Below are 18,648 nucleotides of genomic sequence, written 5' to 3' on the forward strand. Positions count from 1 at the left end.
CACGTTAAAGATTTGAATCAAGCAGATGTGTTATAGGCGTGGCATAGAGAAAATACTGTCTAAGTAAACATCACAGCTGAGTGGAGAAACCACCAGACTGACAACCAGAAGTTCTAGTTTCTGCTCCAAGTTCTGTCAAGTATGAGCTTGGAAAAATCACTTCACTGCTCTGACCTTTACACCCCCTATCTGTGAAAATGGGGAAAATAGTATTTTCCTTACTAAGCTTACATTTTCCTTGCTAAGCTTACATGGCTACATGGTAAGTTTTTGGTTGATTTGTAAAAGTGACCTCAAAATATAGAAACAAGCAAGTAACTGTCCCTCTATCAAACTAAATAGTATCTTAACTGCCCAAGTAGTGGCCATTTAATAAATCATCAATTTTCTACTCTATTAATAATATTTCTGTGGAAACAAGACAACTCTCAATCACCAAATCTGGTTAAAAAAAATCACAAAGAAAACCATACAGAGGCAACACACCGAGTTAAACAACAGCCTGGAGAAAACAAATTCATTTTATTCAACTTCAAAAGTGGTATGAAGTTGACTACAATTATTCTACTCCACATAGGAGGTTATGATGGGTATGAACAATAGCCAATGCAAAAGATTGATAATTTTCTCCTCTAAAATTTCTACAGAGCATCCCAAAATTCTGTGTTCAACCAAGTTTAATCTCCAGAAGTAACAGTATGATATCTTGGTAAGAAACACTATTTAATATAAAAATTCATAGGCATGAAATAATTTAGTAAAACACCAAAAGGGTCACAGTCTTGCCTCAAAAACCATGTGCATACTGAAAAGTAGCCAGGTTGAGGGCAAGTAAGAACTTAGGGAAAAGCCTGAACTGTAGCCAAAGAAATCATCTGTCTAATTCCCCAGAAGAACCAACCTCTACAGAGGTAAAAATGGAAAGGGCAGGAGGAGATGCAGTCATGAGTAAAACTCCATGTGGCCTATACTCTATGATAATGTATGATCAGTGGTACAATATAGGTAGGTCAGCATATATGGATCTATAACACCAGAACAACAAACACAAGTTGAATTAATAACTAGATATCCAATGATCAAAGAAGAGTTAGAAGTAAAAAAACAACCACAGCACCTACTTGCCATGGGTTCAGTGGTGGTCCCTGTTGCCAGCAGACATTCCGTAATCTCAGAATCCTGTGGCTAGTCCACTCTACTGCCTCCCTAAATGATGGAACTCTGATGCCATGGCACGTTGCAGGAGCTGCCTAGTCCTATCAACAGAGTCACAGACTCAGGAATTGAGAATAACCCAGAGCTCGGGGGCCATGCAGCTAGGCACCCTACACATTGACAGCAAACACTGTTTGGGGTTTGGGGTTTATTTATTTATTTATTTTTAAGACAGGGCCTCATACTGTCACCCAGACTGGAGTACCGCTGGCACGATTATAGCTTACTGTAACCTTGAGCTCCCAGGCTCAAGCCATCCTCCTGCTTCAGCCTCCTGAGTGGATAGGACTACAGGGATGCACCACCACAACCAGTTATTGATTTATTTATTTTCAGGTAGAGACAGGATCTCACTGTTGCCCAGGCTGGACGTGAACTCCTGGCCTCAAGTGATCCTCCAACCTGGGCCTCCCAAGTTGCTGAGATTACAGGTGTGAGCCACTTCACCCAGCCAGCAAACACAGTTTTGAAAGGCTTTCCAGTAAAGAGCCCAAGAATTAACTACCGGGAGAAAGAGGGTGTGTCCCCATCTTACAGATGGCCAGTAGAGGCATCCAGAAGTGTGATACTCCTGAAATCACTGATTCAGTACTGAACATCTAAGATAACACAGTGATTGGCTGACAAAGATCACAGTAAACTCTGTGAGACCACACCTTGAAGAAAGAGTGGAAGAATAGGGGCAGAGAAGGGCCCTCAGGCTTGCCTGGGGGAGTCAGGGAATGGGAGTGGGGAGAGGCAGAAGGGAGAGGAAGAAGCCCCTCCAGCAGTAATCAGGGGAGAGAATGGTCAAGAGCAGCTTGAAGGGCACTGAGAGCTGGGGACTGGGGTCCAGAGGTTCTCCACTGGTATGTGGGTGAAAGCGGGGAAAGAAAAGTCGAAGGAACTGATGAGCTAAAGAAACATGGGAAGGAAGTAGAAGAGACCTGGGGAGGCCTTCTGACAGAGGTCAGTGCTGAAAAAGAGGAAGGTGGGCACAAGAGATGATGAAAATCTTGGTAGAAACATCATACAGACAATGCAAACATCCATCTAGATGACTTTCAGTGATGGTAAGATTCTATTAACCTTGCAGGGTTATCCGCTCCAAATTTAGAAACCCTTTTATTTGTAAAATAGAAATTGCCTTGTTGCTTTGGTCCGTTTCTTCTCATTTTAATTGGAATGGGGTTCGAGGACAGTTGGTTACCACTATTAAAATGATGTGTTTTCACTTGGCTGATAGTTCTTTAAACAGACTGAGGGATAAATACTCTCCCAGCTCCTGTTTTAAGTTGGCAGACAGACAGGAGGGGCCACTAAGACAACACCTACCCTCTGCAAATCAGCACCAGACAAACGCTTTAGGGGGACAGCAGAACTTCGATCTCCATTTCCCAGAGGAACAGAAACATCTAAAGGTTTAAATTTAATCTAACAAGTATTTTGAACTTCTTGCTACATCCTAGGACACCCTAAGTTTATTTGTGACACGACAGTATCTTCCACTATGAATGAAACAAACACAAGAATCTCAGAGTTGCAACAGGTGCCCATCTATCTCACCAGGCTCATTCAAGAATTAGAAGTATCATTTAACAGTCCAGAAAAAAAGACATTCAGGTGCCTCATGGCTGCTTCCCGTCTTCAATCCCTTCAGCAATCATGGTTCTGAGTCAGCTTTCATAACCCACAATGACACATCTATCTGAAGCACACATTCTGAGATAATAATGTCCATAAATGGCTAAAGATAAAAGAAAAAAATCGTAACACAATATAATGGGAATCATAACAAGATATAATTTCCATAAAGAACCATTTTGGTGGCAGCTTCTTCTAAAAAAGGTGACGAAAGTAAATATAACATCTCTCACATAATGTTTATGTTCTGTACCTTGTATAGATTCTCTGTCTTTATTAAATAAAAGAAAAGAATAAAGCCCACATAGACAAATAAAATATCACAGTAGGGCTTTTTTCCCCCCCACTCAATTTGGAAAATTTTGCAAAAAAGGATCTTTTATTTATGGAAGCCCTGACTTTCAAATCTTATTTAATAAGAAAAGCTTCAGCTTTTAGGAAATGAAAGATACCGGTGGCTCATTTAGCCATGAAGGGAAGCTGCAACAGGGGCCAGGGCCTAGACTTGCCAAACGAAGGCGGCTGGAGGAAAGGGCTATCAGATTCATTCTGCCATGAAGGACTTTTACTTAGGGTCAGGTGACCAAGATTCTCTATTCAGGTCAGAAGACATCAGACAGCAGGCAGATCTGGATCCAATTCAGCATCTGGCATCATTGACTGCCTCGACCATGTCACTTAATCCTCTTGAGCCTCAGTTCCCTTGATGGTCTGATAAGTTTGATTATGGGACTACCGACCTCAGTGGGTGGTTGTGATGATTGAATGAAGTGCCATGCTAAAGGACCTGGTACCTACCAGACATACAACACAAATCACCCTCTTTCACCTCTTCTTATTTTCCCTCTGGCTGAACCCCAGTGGTATGGTAAGCTAAGCGTCTCTAAATATCAGGCTCCTCAACTGCAAACTGACAAAGGATAAAGTATGTGAAAGCTTTAAATCGCTATGCAAATGTTAGAAAATACTATTATTAGTGCCAATCAGTACACCTCACTAGCAACTGCACGTCAGGGAATAAGAGTAAAAAGCACCTCTCAGGGAGTTTCTTTCTACCCCACCTGTATACTGCTAACTATAAAGCACAGTTCAGACCCCCTCAGGGACACTAATATAAAAGTGTCCCTGAGGGGGTCTGAACTGTGCTTTATAGTTACTTTCTTTTTCATTTTGTGCATTTAATTAATGCTTTTATTTCTGTGCTCATACTCGGGTAAAATTTGAGAAAACCAGAATTGGAAATGCTAAAGACAAATATTAGCAACAAGCAACTTGATATTTGCATATCCCTGCAAAGATCCAAAAGGAGCTGAATATTTGGAAAACAGGTAGCAGAATAAAGAAAAACAAGTGTTAAGAAAAAAGTCCTGTGAGTTTCTCTGGGGTGAAACTTGCCTAACAATCTTCAACACCCAGCAAAGTGCCTGGCACATGAAAAGCACTTGATAAACGATATTTACACCGTCTGTAGGAACAACGTGACCTCAATCTACCACTGCCCACTAATAAAAAGATAAGCAGAAAATTAAACCTGAAAAATGAATATTACTCTAGCTGATATGTGTTTCTACTAATTTATTGATTTTTAGAATGGCAATGGGTAGACTATAGGTGTATATGGTCTTCAACTCCCAACTATGTAAACTCTGAATTCCAACTTTAAATTGTTCAAAATAAACAGACCAAAACAAGGCCTCTATAACCCCCATTACCCGTATTGTTCAGGAGATGATGAGGTTGGGCAGAAACAAAGTCTGGAATGAAACCTCACTCCCATCCTCCCCAGACACCACATACATCACATGGGTGTCAGACGATCCTGTGCACCTAATCATTTTCAATTGTCATTTCGTCTAGGATGCCAAATGTTAAATAATCAAGACTAAAAATTCTGGGGTTTTCTCTCTGTCTCTCTCCATTTTTAGTGCAAGCAGTATATTACAGGTCACCATACTGTTCTTAATTTCTAATCATTTTTAGTGTCTTTTCTGCCAATTTGTAGGTTTTTCCTACCTATCCCAGTGTTTCTTCTGGCCTATGCAATTCTGGCTTTGCATGTATATTATGCCAGAGAAAGGGAAACATATTCACCACATTTTGTACAAACAAGCAAGGCAAAGTTAAACAAAAATTAGAATTCAGAAGAGAAGTAGCAATTTATACAGGGTTCTTTGGCCCTCTGCCAATCCTAAAAGAACTTTGATAACATCAAACTAAAGAGGTTCCAGCACCTATCTGTAAAAAGAGAAATATACAATTCTCAGTACTCCAAAGCATCTTCTGGTTTGCTATGCTAGAAAACAAACAACCCCAAAACTTAATGGCTTTAAGTAGTAATTTTATTATCTTTCATGGTTCTAGTAGCTTTTACTTTACAGCTGAAGCTGCAATGATCTGAAGGCTTTTTCACTCACGTGTCTGGCACCTTCCTGAGAAGGCTTGCTGACACCTCACTCCATACAGCCTTTCCGGATGAGTATCTTCAGCTTCCTCATAGCATAGAGGTCTCAGAGTAATCAGCTCCTTGCATGGCAGCTGGTTTCTCAGGATACGAATGAAGGCTGCAGTCTATTTAGGACTTTGCCTGGGCCGGGCGTGGTGGCTCACGCCTGTAATCCCAGCACTTTGGGAGGCTGAGGCGGGCGGATCACAAGGTTAGGAGATCGAGACCATCCTGGTTAACACGGTGAAACCACATCCCTACTAAAAATACAAAAAATTAGCCGGGCGTGGTGGCTGGCGCCTGTAGTCCCAGCTACTCAGGAGGCTGAGGCAGGAGAATGGCGTGAACCCGGGAGGCGGAGCTTGCAGTGAGCTGAGACTGCGCCACTGCACTCCAGCCTGGGCAATAGAGACAGAGCGAGACTCTGTCTCAAAAAAATAAAAAATAAAAAAAAAAGACTTTGCCTGGAAAATTGGTAGAGACTTGCTTCTGCCATATTTTTATGTCACATCAGTCATCAAACCCACTCAGATGCAAGGAGAAGGAGGTACAGACCCCACTTCTCAACAGAAGAATTGAATTGGAAGCCACCATTAATCCACTACACTCAGATTGCCTTGTATGGTCTCCATCACAAACAGGGCTAATGGCAGAATGAGCCCCAGTGGATCCGATTTATGCACATGTATATGTCCACTCCCATAAAACATCATAATCTTTTTTTTTTTTTTTTAAGAGACAGGGCCTCACTCTGTGTCACCCAGGCTGGAGTGCAGTGGCATGATATAGCTCATTGCAGCCTTGAACGCCTAGGGTCAAGCAATCCTTCCACCTTTAGCCTCTCAAGGAGCTGGGACTACAGGCGTATACCATCGTGCCTGGCTAATTTTTCATGTTTTAAATTTTGTAGAGATAAGGTCTTTCTCTGTTGACCAGGCTGGCTGAGAGATCATCATCTTAATGCTGGGAGATTGAAAGTGGTGCTGGTCAACTGTGCTAATTAATTATTTAGTGTATTTTCATGTCACTGCTACCTTCCAAGTTCAGGGAATTTTTAGAAAAAAAATTTAAAAAGAGTTGCCTTTGATCACTGGCAATCATCAAATATACAAATTTATTGCATGTGTTTTCTAATATCATCTGGGTTAAAAAAAAAAAAAGCCATTAGTATTTTCATGGAGGTGCAATAGGTTTAATTCCAAATTTTGGTCACTGAAAGACTTCATTGCTCACCTTTTTATTCTGGTCTTCCAAGCAGAAATGAATAGATAATTATGCATCCCTGGACATACAGATTTAATTCCTGTTGTTAATATTCATTCAGATGAGTAGAAAAACTTCAGGTTATTTTAAATTAGGATGAGAAATCAATACTACTAGTACCAAAGAATATATCTGCATATAAAACTGCTCATTAAAGTCAGGCAAGGAAGACATAGCTCCCAGAAAGGCCCGCTTAGAAATTACACTGAAGCTGATCCTCACCAGCAACTCGTTAATGAATATCTCTGGTGTTCTAAGCCCTAGAAGAACGTACAAAGGATGGGACGAGTAGTTTTCCATTTTAGACAGTAACCAAGCCCTGTAGGAATTGGTTCTCTCTGAATCCTTTCTTTACCCCTTCCTGGTGACTGCTTGGTGGTTTTTTTGCCTTGGGTGCCCGCTCTTATAAGAGGCCTTCTAGTCTGCTGAGGGGCTTCTTGAGAAACTTCAAACCATCCTACTTGAGTTGTCCTTGCTCCACAAGGTCAAAAATAAGGTAGGACCAGTCTAATAACCCTTTCTCTTGGAGAAGAGGCAGTTCCTCCCTGTTCAAGAGAAGGCAAGAATGACAGGCAGACATCAACTTCTTTCTTGCTTAACCAACAGCAGGCAGACAGGGTCCAGCCCAGAGCAGCAGTGTGTGATCACTGTTGACAGGTACATAGAGAGGAAGAGGTGAGCAGCAGCAATGTGGAAACTGGGTTAAGAAAACCCCAGGGAAAAAACAGATAGCTAATTAGAGTTTTCAAATTAATGTGCACAAACTGAAATGAATTTTCGAAGATGTTCCTCTTTTCCTTGTGTCAAAATTTAAGCCTTTTTCTGAGGTCCAGAATGTTACAGCCAACAGAACAACTTGGTGATAGATAACAATCATTTTTAAAAATCATAAAAGAGATTAATTGAGCCCTTATAATGTGCCAGGTGGGTACAGAGACTATCAGCATTTTACAGATGAGGAAAATGAGACACAAATAACTTCAATAATCTATCCAAGAGCACTTACAAAGCAAGAATCAACACCCAAGTTTATCCTCCTAACCACCACACAAAGTATAGAAGAAGGAGCAGGGCTTTCCTGACTAAACAAGGCTGTTATCTACGTCTAACTCTACCAATTACTGTGCTAGATATGTGACTTTAGTTTCTAAACTTTCTGAGCTTCAGTTTCCTTGCCAGCAAAATAGGGATAATACCATCTAATTCTTACAGTTGGGTGCTGTGAACTCTCAGAATGTAGGTTTTCAATAAATGGTAACTATTTTTTTTGTTATGCAGACCAGAGGGAACACAGCCAAGCTAGCAAAAATGAACCACAAGAATGAGAAGGAAACCTGAAAGCATCAGGAACATGCACACCTCATTTTCTGCCAAACAAGCAAACTAACCTTGGTGAGAATTTCCTCTCCAGAACCTCAGCTCCTCTCTTTAAACATGGAATGGGCATAATTCTGGGAGATTTTGCATATGCAGTATTCATAACTCAAGGAAACAATGCATTTTCCTTTTGTTTTTAACTAGAGATACACAAATACATGATAATATCATACATGCATACATATTTTTACTTATATTCAATCTTTTGCAACTCCAACGGGTCCTTAAATCTGATTCCAAATTAAGTCCCTTTCAGACACGGCTCTGATTAAATAACTAGCTGGTTTCAGAGCCATCTAAGGATTTTTTATGCTAACAGGATAAAATCCAGTCTCTTTGGCCTACCCTCCTCTACCTTTCACAGTAATTTCCATTCTAATGCCATCACACACACCCATCCCACCCCATGCCTCATCAGAAACTCTTCTATAAAGGACAAGACCTCTCTGCCTGCTTGTCCCTGAACATAAACATCTTGCTCACTCCCACCTCTGTATCTTTGCACTGGCCAGATCCTCTCAGCACCAACAACTGGCTCATTTTCTCCAGTTCAAGTCTTACCAATCTGTTAACACCCTGCTAAGGACCTCCTCTTCCAACAGACTTCCCATGACCAATTTGGGCCCCATTAATCCACTCTCTTTTTCTTCTGAATTCCTACCTGTGCAGACTTTTCTTTTCAGTTGCATTTCCACATAATTTACTACTATGCAACTTTCCTTAGAGAAAAATCCTCCCTCCTCAAGGATACTATATACAACTTGAGAGAGCACATGGTTAAGGATATAGGTTTGCAGTCAGGCAGATCTGAAGTCCAATCCCAGGCCTGCCATATTCTAGCTATATGACCTTGAGGAAGCTACTTAACCTCTCCAAATCGTATTTCCTTCTCTGTCAAATGGGATTATAATTGTAGTTATCTCACATTGTTTGAAGGGGGGATTCACGCCTGGTAATATGTAAGTGCTCATAATGTCAGCTATTATTATCACTACCCATTTCTCACACGTTTTTAATCCCCCACAGCACCAGCTATCTATTAATTATCTATCTATCTACCTATCCATCTATCCATCCATCCATCCATCCATCCACCCATTTATGTTAGAGACTCGATGAATCTTTACCAATTGCCTAACTTAGACATACCAATCTTTCCCGAATTTCCATTTCTCCAAGAAGCACAAAGTTGTTTCTACTTTATTAATCCAGCATTGAAACTCAAGAAGATTCCCCAGATAGGGTCTCACACAGGGCATGCTGATTTCCAGAAGCCTGAAATGGGAGTGAAAAGTGATCATTCCCTTAGTTCAGATATGCTGGTTTGAAGAATAGCTGAATAATTCATGAGGTTCTTTAAGGTGCATTGATCAGATTCTGCTCTTTAAGAAGCATTTTACCTTGAAGTAACTATTTGTCATTCCCCTTCTAAATGAGAGCTAGATAACAGACTGCCTCTGTTTAGCAAAACTATAATAAAGGTTTAAATGATAACAATACCTTAGACCTGCCGAGTGCATCATAGTTTATAAAGCACATTCATACCCATCCTGCCATTGCATGCTTCCAGCAGCCCCAATCAGATAACCAGAGGGTTTATCTCAGTGTGCTAAGTGGGACTGCTCAGGCTGGAGAAAGTTCAAGAGCTTTCCCGCAGGCCAGTTCATTGATTCAGATCTTCCAACTCCTATTTCAGTGTTCATTTTATGACACCACAGGATTTAAACCTATTCACATATCTTTACAAAGAGATACCCAGCTGGAAAGCGTGTAACCCACTGCTAATTTGTGTTTTGGTTAAAGTACCTATAGTATCACCTTGGAGATATAATGCAAAGCAAATCTGTCAAACGTTATTTAATGCAGTTCTATACTACCTGAGACTAAGTGGAAGACCTCAGTTGCAAGTCTGTTTTTACACTAACCATTTTCAGTCTTTCATGCCTGTTTTCCTAGAAGTAGAGGAGTATACAGCATCAGCCTGCTGGGATTCCTTGATACCAGACTCAGTCTCTACTGTACTTGGATAGTCTTCCTATGTCCAGTTTTCCACCAGTTTTCTATCAGGCTCCCCCTTCCTTACTGTCCTCCAGTTGCCCAACCTGCTGCCTGGCTCTTTCTCAGACATACAGAGTATGTACCATCTCAGTACCTATTCATGGGTGGTGCTCGGTGCATGACCTGTTCCCTTTCCTTATTCACATTTCTGTATAAATATCACCTCCTCAGAGAGGTCTTCAACCCATCTTATCTTATTAACAACCCCAGACACACTCTGCAACCACCTTCCCTACTGTTTCATCATAGCACTTACCACTACTAGACATTTTACAAATGTTTAATCTATTTATAAATGGTCTTCAGCACTAGAACGTAAGATCTAGGAGGGCAGGGCTTTGTATTGTTCACCACTGTATCGTCAGCACTTGAAAAGGTGACTGACAAAAGGAAGCTCCCAGTAAGTACCTACTGAATAAACGAATGCAGCCTATAAATTTCCCTGTTTAAAATCTCTACCTCTTCCAATTGGAAAAGATATTTATACATGAAGCCAAAAGAACAAAAAAAAATCTCACAACTAAGACAAATGCACAGAAAAATTCGTGCATGAATGGGACACAGAACAAGTGTACAGAACCCCTAGGATTGGAACAGCCATGATTCCATTCCAACAACTGTTACAGTAGGTGACATCACTGGACCTAATGCCAATCAGTTGATTTAAAAACAAAAAATATTAGCTGGGCGCGGTGGCTCAAGCCTGTAACCCCAGCACTTTGGGAGGCAGAGGCGGGCAGATCACCTGAGGTCAGGAGTTCGAAATCAGCCTGGCCAACATGGTGAAACCCTGTCTCTACTAAAAATACAAAAAGTAGCCAGGCGTGGTGGCTCATGTCTGTAATCCCAGCTATTCGGGAAGCTGAGGCAGGAGAATCGCTTGAACCTGGGAGGCAGACGTTGAGCCAAGATCACACCACTGCACTCCAGCCTGGGCGACAGAGTGAGACTGTCTTGGGAAAAAAAAAAAAAAAAAAGAAAGAAAAGAAAGAAAGAAAGAAAGAAAGAAAAGAAAAGAAAAGAAAAGGAAGAAAGAAAGAAAAAATTAATGACCAACACTCCCCTTCTACCTCCAGCCAAGAGGTCTCTCATTGCCTAAGGCAATTTCATCACATGCCTCAGAGTAAGCGAAAACCGACAGATAAATGTCCTAGGCTATCTTTCTGAGAAGGTCCAAGTTATTTCCTGGATTTTTACAGATATGACAGTAAACTGGCAAGTGAGAGAATAACAACCTGACATCATGTACCCCTAATCTGACACAATTAGAACTACTCAACATCAGCCATGAAATACTCTTGCTAGAAATATGTAATCTGAATGTAATCATGAGGAAATCATTACATATCTGGAACGTAGGGCATTCTACGAGACAACTGGACAGGTCTCTTCAAACATGTTAGTATCAGGAAGAACAAATAAGATGTAGAGGCTCTACTAGATTAAGAAAAAAAGACTCAGTTGGATCCTGGATTGCAGGGGGAAGCTATAAAATCAAAAACTAGGGAAAGTTGAATATGGATGGCATAGTTTACAAAAGCTTCATCAGCTACACCCATTTACTCTACAATATTTAAAGCCAATGTCCAATTTATCACTATTCACCCTTGCAAGTAATCATTAAGCATTTTCCGTATATGTCATGTCCTTCTCCAATTACATACATCTCATCACAGTAATATCTATATCCTGAATTCAGCAGGGCTTAGCCTCCACAGGGCATCTTTAATACTAATTGGAGGAGACAGGCTTTATAAATCCTTATTTAAAAGATGATTATGAAAACTATATTTCCTAGGCCTGTCCTTTACGCTTCTATTATTCTCTCTCTTTCTCTCTCTTGCCAATAAAGTTCTTATTAAATGCTGCTTCAGCCACTAAATTACAAATTCCCTGGTAGTAGAAATGATACCCGGTTAATCTTTGCATTTCTAAGAAGCAAATAATGGCTTACATAGAGTACATAGCTCACAAATGGTTGTTGAATTTTAGAAACTACTATACTTTAATTTAGACCACATAATGACTATTTGCTCCAATTTTTAAATGACCCTGAATATCTCCGTGCTACAAAATGTACTGAAGAACTGTACATCTTTCAGATTTTGGAACTTTCATTCAGTTGCCAAGCATTTTACACATTTCATGAAATGTTTAACAATAAAACTACTCTTCACATCTCAAAATAAAATGTCTTGAAAAAATTATAAAATCAAGATGTTCTTTCTACATATAAAATATTCAATAAGTGACTCAATAAATCAGTAGCATATCTTAATTGAAACAGAAATGCCATTAAGAGCATTTAGTAAGCTATTTTGAATACTCTTATCTATCTCTGATAACGAAGGCTTGTTTCACCAAGTAACTTGGCAAATCATCCCAGTATCACCATTTATACACCTCTCCCCTTTCATGCTAAATGCATCTTCACTAACCCTCTTCAATGAGAACTTTCACAGTTGCTTATTTCTTTAGAACTTATTGAATTGATTTTGGTATTGTGAAAGGTATTATAACTTATAGTTATTTTAAAAAGCTAAAAATCATTTAACTTTTGACTTTTCATCTCATGTCTAGCTTTTTTAATTTCCTTTTCTTTTTTTTTTTTTTTTCTTGAGACAGAGTCTCGCTCTGTTACCCAGGCTGGAGTGCAGTGGCGCGATCTCAGCTCGCTGCAAGTCCCAACTCCCGGGTTCACATCATTCTCCTGCCTCAGCCTCCCAAGTAGCTGGGACTACAGACGCCTGCCACCATGCCCGGCTAATTTTTGGTATTTTTAGTGGAGACGGGGTTTCACCGTGTTAGTCAGGATGGTCTCGATCTCCTGACCTCGTGATCCGCCTGCTTCAGCCTCCCAAAGTGCTGGGATTACAGGCGTGAGCCACTGCACCTGGCCAAATTTCCATTTCTATTTGTGAATCTTGACGTTTGTAAACCTCCTGGATCATCAGGCTCTGAGACATGCACATTCTACTTTACTGCAATCAGATTGCTCACTGAACTTCAACAATTGTGTTTCCTTCATACCTACTAGCACCCTTTTGTGACAGTCCCCAAGGCCACTACCTCACTGGGACTTCACCCCCTCCTATAATCAAAGGGCTTTGAAAGACAAGCTTTCTCTAAGGCCACACGGCATATCCCAAAGAATTACCATGACCTAGTTTTGAACTCCAGATAGACTTCAACCAGTGGGAAACAATATACGAAGCATCTTTATTTCAGCAACTGAGCCTCATTCCTAAGAACTGCTCCCTGTCTGAGAGGTTACCCCAGTGGAAAACACCTCCTGAGAGAAAAAGAGATTACATGTGTGGTCCGGGTCCAGCCATGACCCAGCTGTACAATCCTGGGAAGTGAGTCAGTCTCTGAACTATGATTTCCTCGTCTTTAAAATTAAACAGTGAGACTAGGTCACCTCTCAATTGCCTTCCAGTTCTAAGATTCTATAATTCCATTGAGTGTTCCTATGTGGAGCAGAAGGGGGAAACATAATTATCAGATTTCAAAAATATGGCATAAACCCTTTGTTAATTCTTCTGTATTCTGCTACCTCTATGTATTGTGAGTACTCTGGCAACTTCCAAAAGGACTTACAAAACCTTAGAGACTAAAACCATATAACCCAGCAATTCTCAGTGACTCCTGAGAAATGAAAATGTATGTACACATAAAAAGTTGTACACAGATGTTCACAGCAGCATTATTCATAATAGCCCAAAGGTAGAAACAACCCAAATGTCCATCAACTGATGAACAGATAAACAACATTTACAATCTCCACACATTGAAATATTATTTGGTTATTAAAAGGAGTGAAATATTCATACATGCTACTACAAGGATGAACCTTGAAAACATGCTAAATGAAAAAAGTCAGTCACAAGATTATATGATTTCACTCGTATGAAATTTCCAGAACAGAGAAATCTATAGGAACAGAAAGTAGATTAGTGCTTGCATTCGGGTGCGGTGGGGAGAATGAGGGTATGGGAGGTCATAGCCAAATGTCCATCGGTTGATGAATAGATAAACAACATTGGTATATCCATGCAATGGTACATTATTCAGTCACAAAAAAATAATAAACTACTAATACATGGTAGGTATTAGTCTGCTAGAGTTACCCTAACAAAATACCACAGACTGGATGGCTTAAACCACAGAACTTTACTGTCTTACAGCAATCTCAGATCGTGGTCCAGCTAGAAATCCCGGATTGAGGACCAGCAGGGTCGGTTTCTGGTGAGGGTTCTCTTTCTGGCTTGCAGATGGTCACCTTTCCACTGTGTCCCCATATGGCAGAGAGACAGCAAGCTCTTTGGTGTCTCTTCTTATAAGTATATTAATCCTACCAGAGTAGGGCCCAAGCTTTTGATTCTATTTAACCATTATCAGTTCTTCAAAGGGCCCATCTCCAAATACAGTCACACTGAGGGTCAGGGCTTCAACATAGGAATTTACAGGGGATACAAACATTCAGTTTATAACATGTAACGACACGGACAAAACCTGAAAACATTATGGTATGTGAAAGAAGCCAGTCACAGAGCACCACATATTGTATAAATCTACTTAGAGTAAATGTCCATAATGGGAAAATCTATAAAGACAGAAAGTAGATTAGTGATTGTTTAGGGCTGGGATGGGATACAGTGGAAGGGAAATGTGGAATGATGTTTCTTTTGCAGGTGATAAAAATGTTCCAAAGTTGACTGTATTGATGGTTGCACAGCTCTGTGAATATACAAAACTCCATTGAATTGAATACTTCAAATGGATGAATTGTATTCTCCATCACAAGAAAACTGTTTAAAAAATAATAAACAAATAGACAAGGCTCAAGATGATTGCCTAAGGATGAAAAAACAAAGAGCTTTTGAAGGAAGTCCTGGGCTCATATCCCAGTGCTCCCACTCATTAGCTGCATAACCTTGGGCCAGTCTCCGAACCTCCAGTTCCTTTACTCTGTGAAGTAGGGAGGGCATGGCAAGTTCGCAGTTGGTGTGAAAATGAAACAAGGACTAAGCACTTAATAACTAATGGTCATTGTTGATATTATTAGCATTTCATCAGAAGAATAGCCCATCTGTTTTTTGAACTGAACTGATTTCAAAGCTCAGGCACTGAATTTGACCACAAGTTTTTAGTGGCTACTGCAGAAGTGGAAGCACCCATCTTTCAATTTCCAACAACAGAGTCAGTGCCACTTACCTAGAAGCTTGCTGTTCTATGAACGTGTTCGTGACTCGAGGAGAGGCATGTCACTAAAACCAAGATGGTTTTTTAGCATAGTTAGTTCCAAGGGAGATATCAATGTCCAAGTGATCAAGATATTTCATGCCCACAGCTAACAATCAATATTTGCTGACTGATTGACTTAGCCATGCCTGACTTATGAGGGTTTTTATTTCAACCGACGTTTCATTAAGTGTTGGTAAGACAGGCCCAACTGTCCCTGGGCCTCTGGAGCCTCTTGGGATATGCAGAAGAAACAGAGTTGGTCCCTGCCTACAGGAGTTCGAATTCTAGCATCCAGTTCCAAACTGATTTTTAAGTTTATTTTTACTTTAATTTTACCACTATTCCAGCTTTCCATGTGAATAAACAATAAAACTGCTCAGTACGTGAAGACAAGCAGTAAAAAGGAGTAGCAACACTCAAGGTAGGCCCACCTCTCCAGCACTTCTGAGTCCCAGTTCCACTCCAAAACCAGTGGAAAGAGCTCTGGGCCAACAGCTGAGGACATGAGAATTCTAGTCCCAGCTCTGCCACAGAATAGCCATGAGTGCAGGACTCCTCCTTTATCTGTAGAGAATATATGGATGCCTGAAGCTAAGACTACTACTGAACCCTATATACACTTTTTTTTCTATACTACATACCTATGGTAAAGTTTAACTTATAAATTAAGCACAATACAAGATTAGTAGCAATAACTAATAATAAAATAGAACAATTATAACAACATGTCAGCATCACTACTCTTGCACTTTGGGGACATTATTAAATAAAATAAGGGTTACTTGAACACAAGCACTGCAAGACTGCAACAGTCCATCCTGGCTAACACGGTGAAACCCCATCTCTACTAAAAACACAAAAAATTAGCCGGGCATGGTGGTGGGTGCCTGTGGTCTCCGCTGCTGGGGAGGCTGAAGCAGGAGAATGGCTTCAACCCAGGAGGCGGAGCTTGCAGTGAGCTGAGATCACACCAGCCTGGGCGACAGAGTGAGACTCCATCTCAAAAAAAAAAAAGACTGCAACAGTCAATTTGGTCAATAACCAAGAGAGCTACTAAGTGACTAAAGGGAGGGCAACGTCTATTGTGTGGATACACGAGATAAGGGCCTGATTCATGGCCTGAGCAGACAGAGTGGGACAGCTCGAGATTTCATCATACTACTCAGAACGATGGATAATTTAAAACTTGTGAACTGTTTATTTCTGGAATTTTCCATTTAATATTTTCAGATCGTGGTTGACTCTGAGTAACTGAAACTGTGGAAAATGAACCTACAGATAAGGAGGACTACTGTACAAATCCTACCCTTTTGTACTGCTTCCATCACTAAGATATGAAAGGCCAGGTTAGACAGTAAACTAAGTCTATCACCTAGACCAAAAAATGCATATATTAGTTCTACATAAACTAAGTGGCTTTGATATGATAGTTCTAGTTCTCACCGTAATTTAATAAATTGGCACAATATTCTAAACAAGATATAGAAACTGCCTTCTGCTCCCTGCACACACACACACACACACACACACACGCACATGCACATACCCCAGAAAATACAAAGTGAGGTCCCTGAGCCTGAGTGGCAGAACTGACCCATTGTGATAAATTCACCCATCTGAAATGAGTCCTCTTGGGAAAAAGCCTACCAGCTTATCATCTAGAATTCACGCCCCTCTTTCCATTGTCCCTTCATGGGCCTGCGTATAAGGGAGCTGTGATCCAACTTGGATACATACTTTCCTTCTGCAGTCATGGTACCACCAGCCCTTTTGGGTGTGGGTGCCTGTGGTTGTACACTATCGTTCTCAGCTATTTAAAATTATATATTCCACCCTTCGTAAGATAACATATGAAGATGCTAACCTCGGAGCCAGGCTGGTTTGCTGGATAAAAAGCAGGCACATTGATTCAGGAGACCCAGTTCTGCTCCTGATTAGTTGTGTAATTTTTTTTTTTTTTTTTTTTTTTTTTTTTGAGATGGGAGTCTGGCTCAGTCACCCAGGCTGGAGTGCATTGGCACAATCTCAGTTCACTGCGACCTCCACCTCCTGGGTTCAAGCGATTCTCCTGCTTTCGCCTCCCGAGTAGCTGGGACTACAGGTGTGTGCCCCCAAGCCTGGTTAATTTTTGTATTTTTAGTAGAGATGGGGTTTCACCATGCTGGCCAGGCTGGTCTCGAACTCCTGGCCTCGTGATCTGCCTGCCTCAGCATCCCAAAGTGCTGAGATTACAGGTGTGACCTACCACGCCCGACCAGTTGTGTAAATGAGACTTAACTTTTCTGTGCTTTGTCTGTAAATAAAAGCAGCAAACAATATTATTGTGACACTGAATTAAATAACATGATTAATACAGAAAGAACTAGCACTGTGTCCACCAATTACAGAACATCCTATAAAGTCAGTTTGACTAAACCACTGGATAGATCCTTTCTCAGGGAAGATTAAGTCTCAGAGAACGTTAACTTTAATGCATTCTCTGGAAATGTTAAGTAAAATATAATATATGTTAATAAAGTAGTAAAAGACATACATAAATAAAATATAAACTTCTTTACACATACTTACACACACCACATGTTTATACATATGCATTCAAACCAAACACACTGTTTACAAATGGTCATTTACTTCTGGGAATTAGTAAGTCCAACTGTAAACATTAAGACAATATTTATATAGTCAAGAAAACCAATTCACTAGCTTCAGTTTTAACTCAATTTATTAATTTTATTTTTAAAACTCTACTTTCTCTAAATGCCTTTTTTGTTTTGTTAATTTTTTTTAAATATCATTAGAACGGAGAAAATAAACTTACTTTTGGAAATCATGCATTCACCAAATACCTACTAGGTACCGGAAACTGTGCTATGCACTGAGATACAAAGATGAATACCATGGGACCCCAAGTTAGCCTTGACCCTTCAAGAGTTCATAGTCCAATAAAACTGTGTTAAAAACAAATTTTTCAATCAACCAAATATTCTCTTCATTGATATAAAAGGGTTCTCATTAGTGAGTTCTCATTAGTGCTCTAACACTTCCTAGCCCAGTGGTTTTGAACAATGGAAATCTTCAGAACCCTGGGATCTTCATCTGCACAAATGAAAAAGCTAAATAACTATGCATCCTGTTGCATCCTTTCTCCAGTGAAAATATGTTATTCTAATTGCCATTTTAAGCCCAGGTTGAACTTTCCCTTTTTTTAGGAACTTCTATGGCTTAAAATTACAGGTATTTTAGACAATGTGCAAATGAGTCAATGTGTGACATTTTGTCAACATATGCATAGGTATTCATTGCATAGCTGTATAAATCTGGGCACATGTTACTAAATAGAGGGAATGACTACAATCACCCAAATCATTTAAAACCGAACTCTTTACATTAAAAAAAATCTGAGTTCGCATAAACTGATATGT

The 18,648-nt window shown here is 40.2% G+C and overlaps 1 protein-coding gene across 5 annotated transcripts in view; it reads right to left on the minus strand.

Annotated features, from left to right (window-relative positions):
- Positions 1-18,648, minus strand: part of TNIK (TRAF2 and NCK interacting kinase) — a 413,713-nt gene that overhangs the window by 359,516 nt on the left and 35,549 nt on the right. For 3 of the 5 annotated variants that reach the window (XM_033211704.1, XM_033211707.1, XM_033211705.1), the window contains exon 2: positions 9,071-9,196. The exons of the other annotated variants lie outside the window; for them this stretch is intronic. In XM_033211704.1, the coding sequence (XP_033067595.1) occupies positions 9,071-9,180 (110 nt within the window). In that variant the 5' untranslated portion in view covers positions 9,181-9,196. The remainder of the gene's footprint in view (positions 1-9,070; positions 9,197-18,648) is intronic. 5 annotated transcript variants of the gene reach the window in all.

This window comes from Trachypithecus francoisi, unplaced genomic scaffold (genome assembly GCF_009764315.1).
Source record: "Trachypithecus francoisi isolate TF-2019V2 unplaced genomic scaffold, Tfra_2.0 Lachesis_group0, whole genome shotgun sequence".
Lineage (NCBI taxonomy): Eukaryota > Metazoa > Chordata > Mammalia > Primates > Cercopithecidae > Trachypithecus > Trachypithecus francoisi.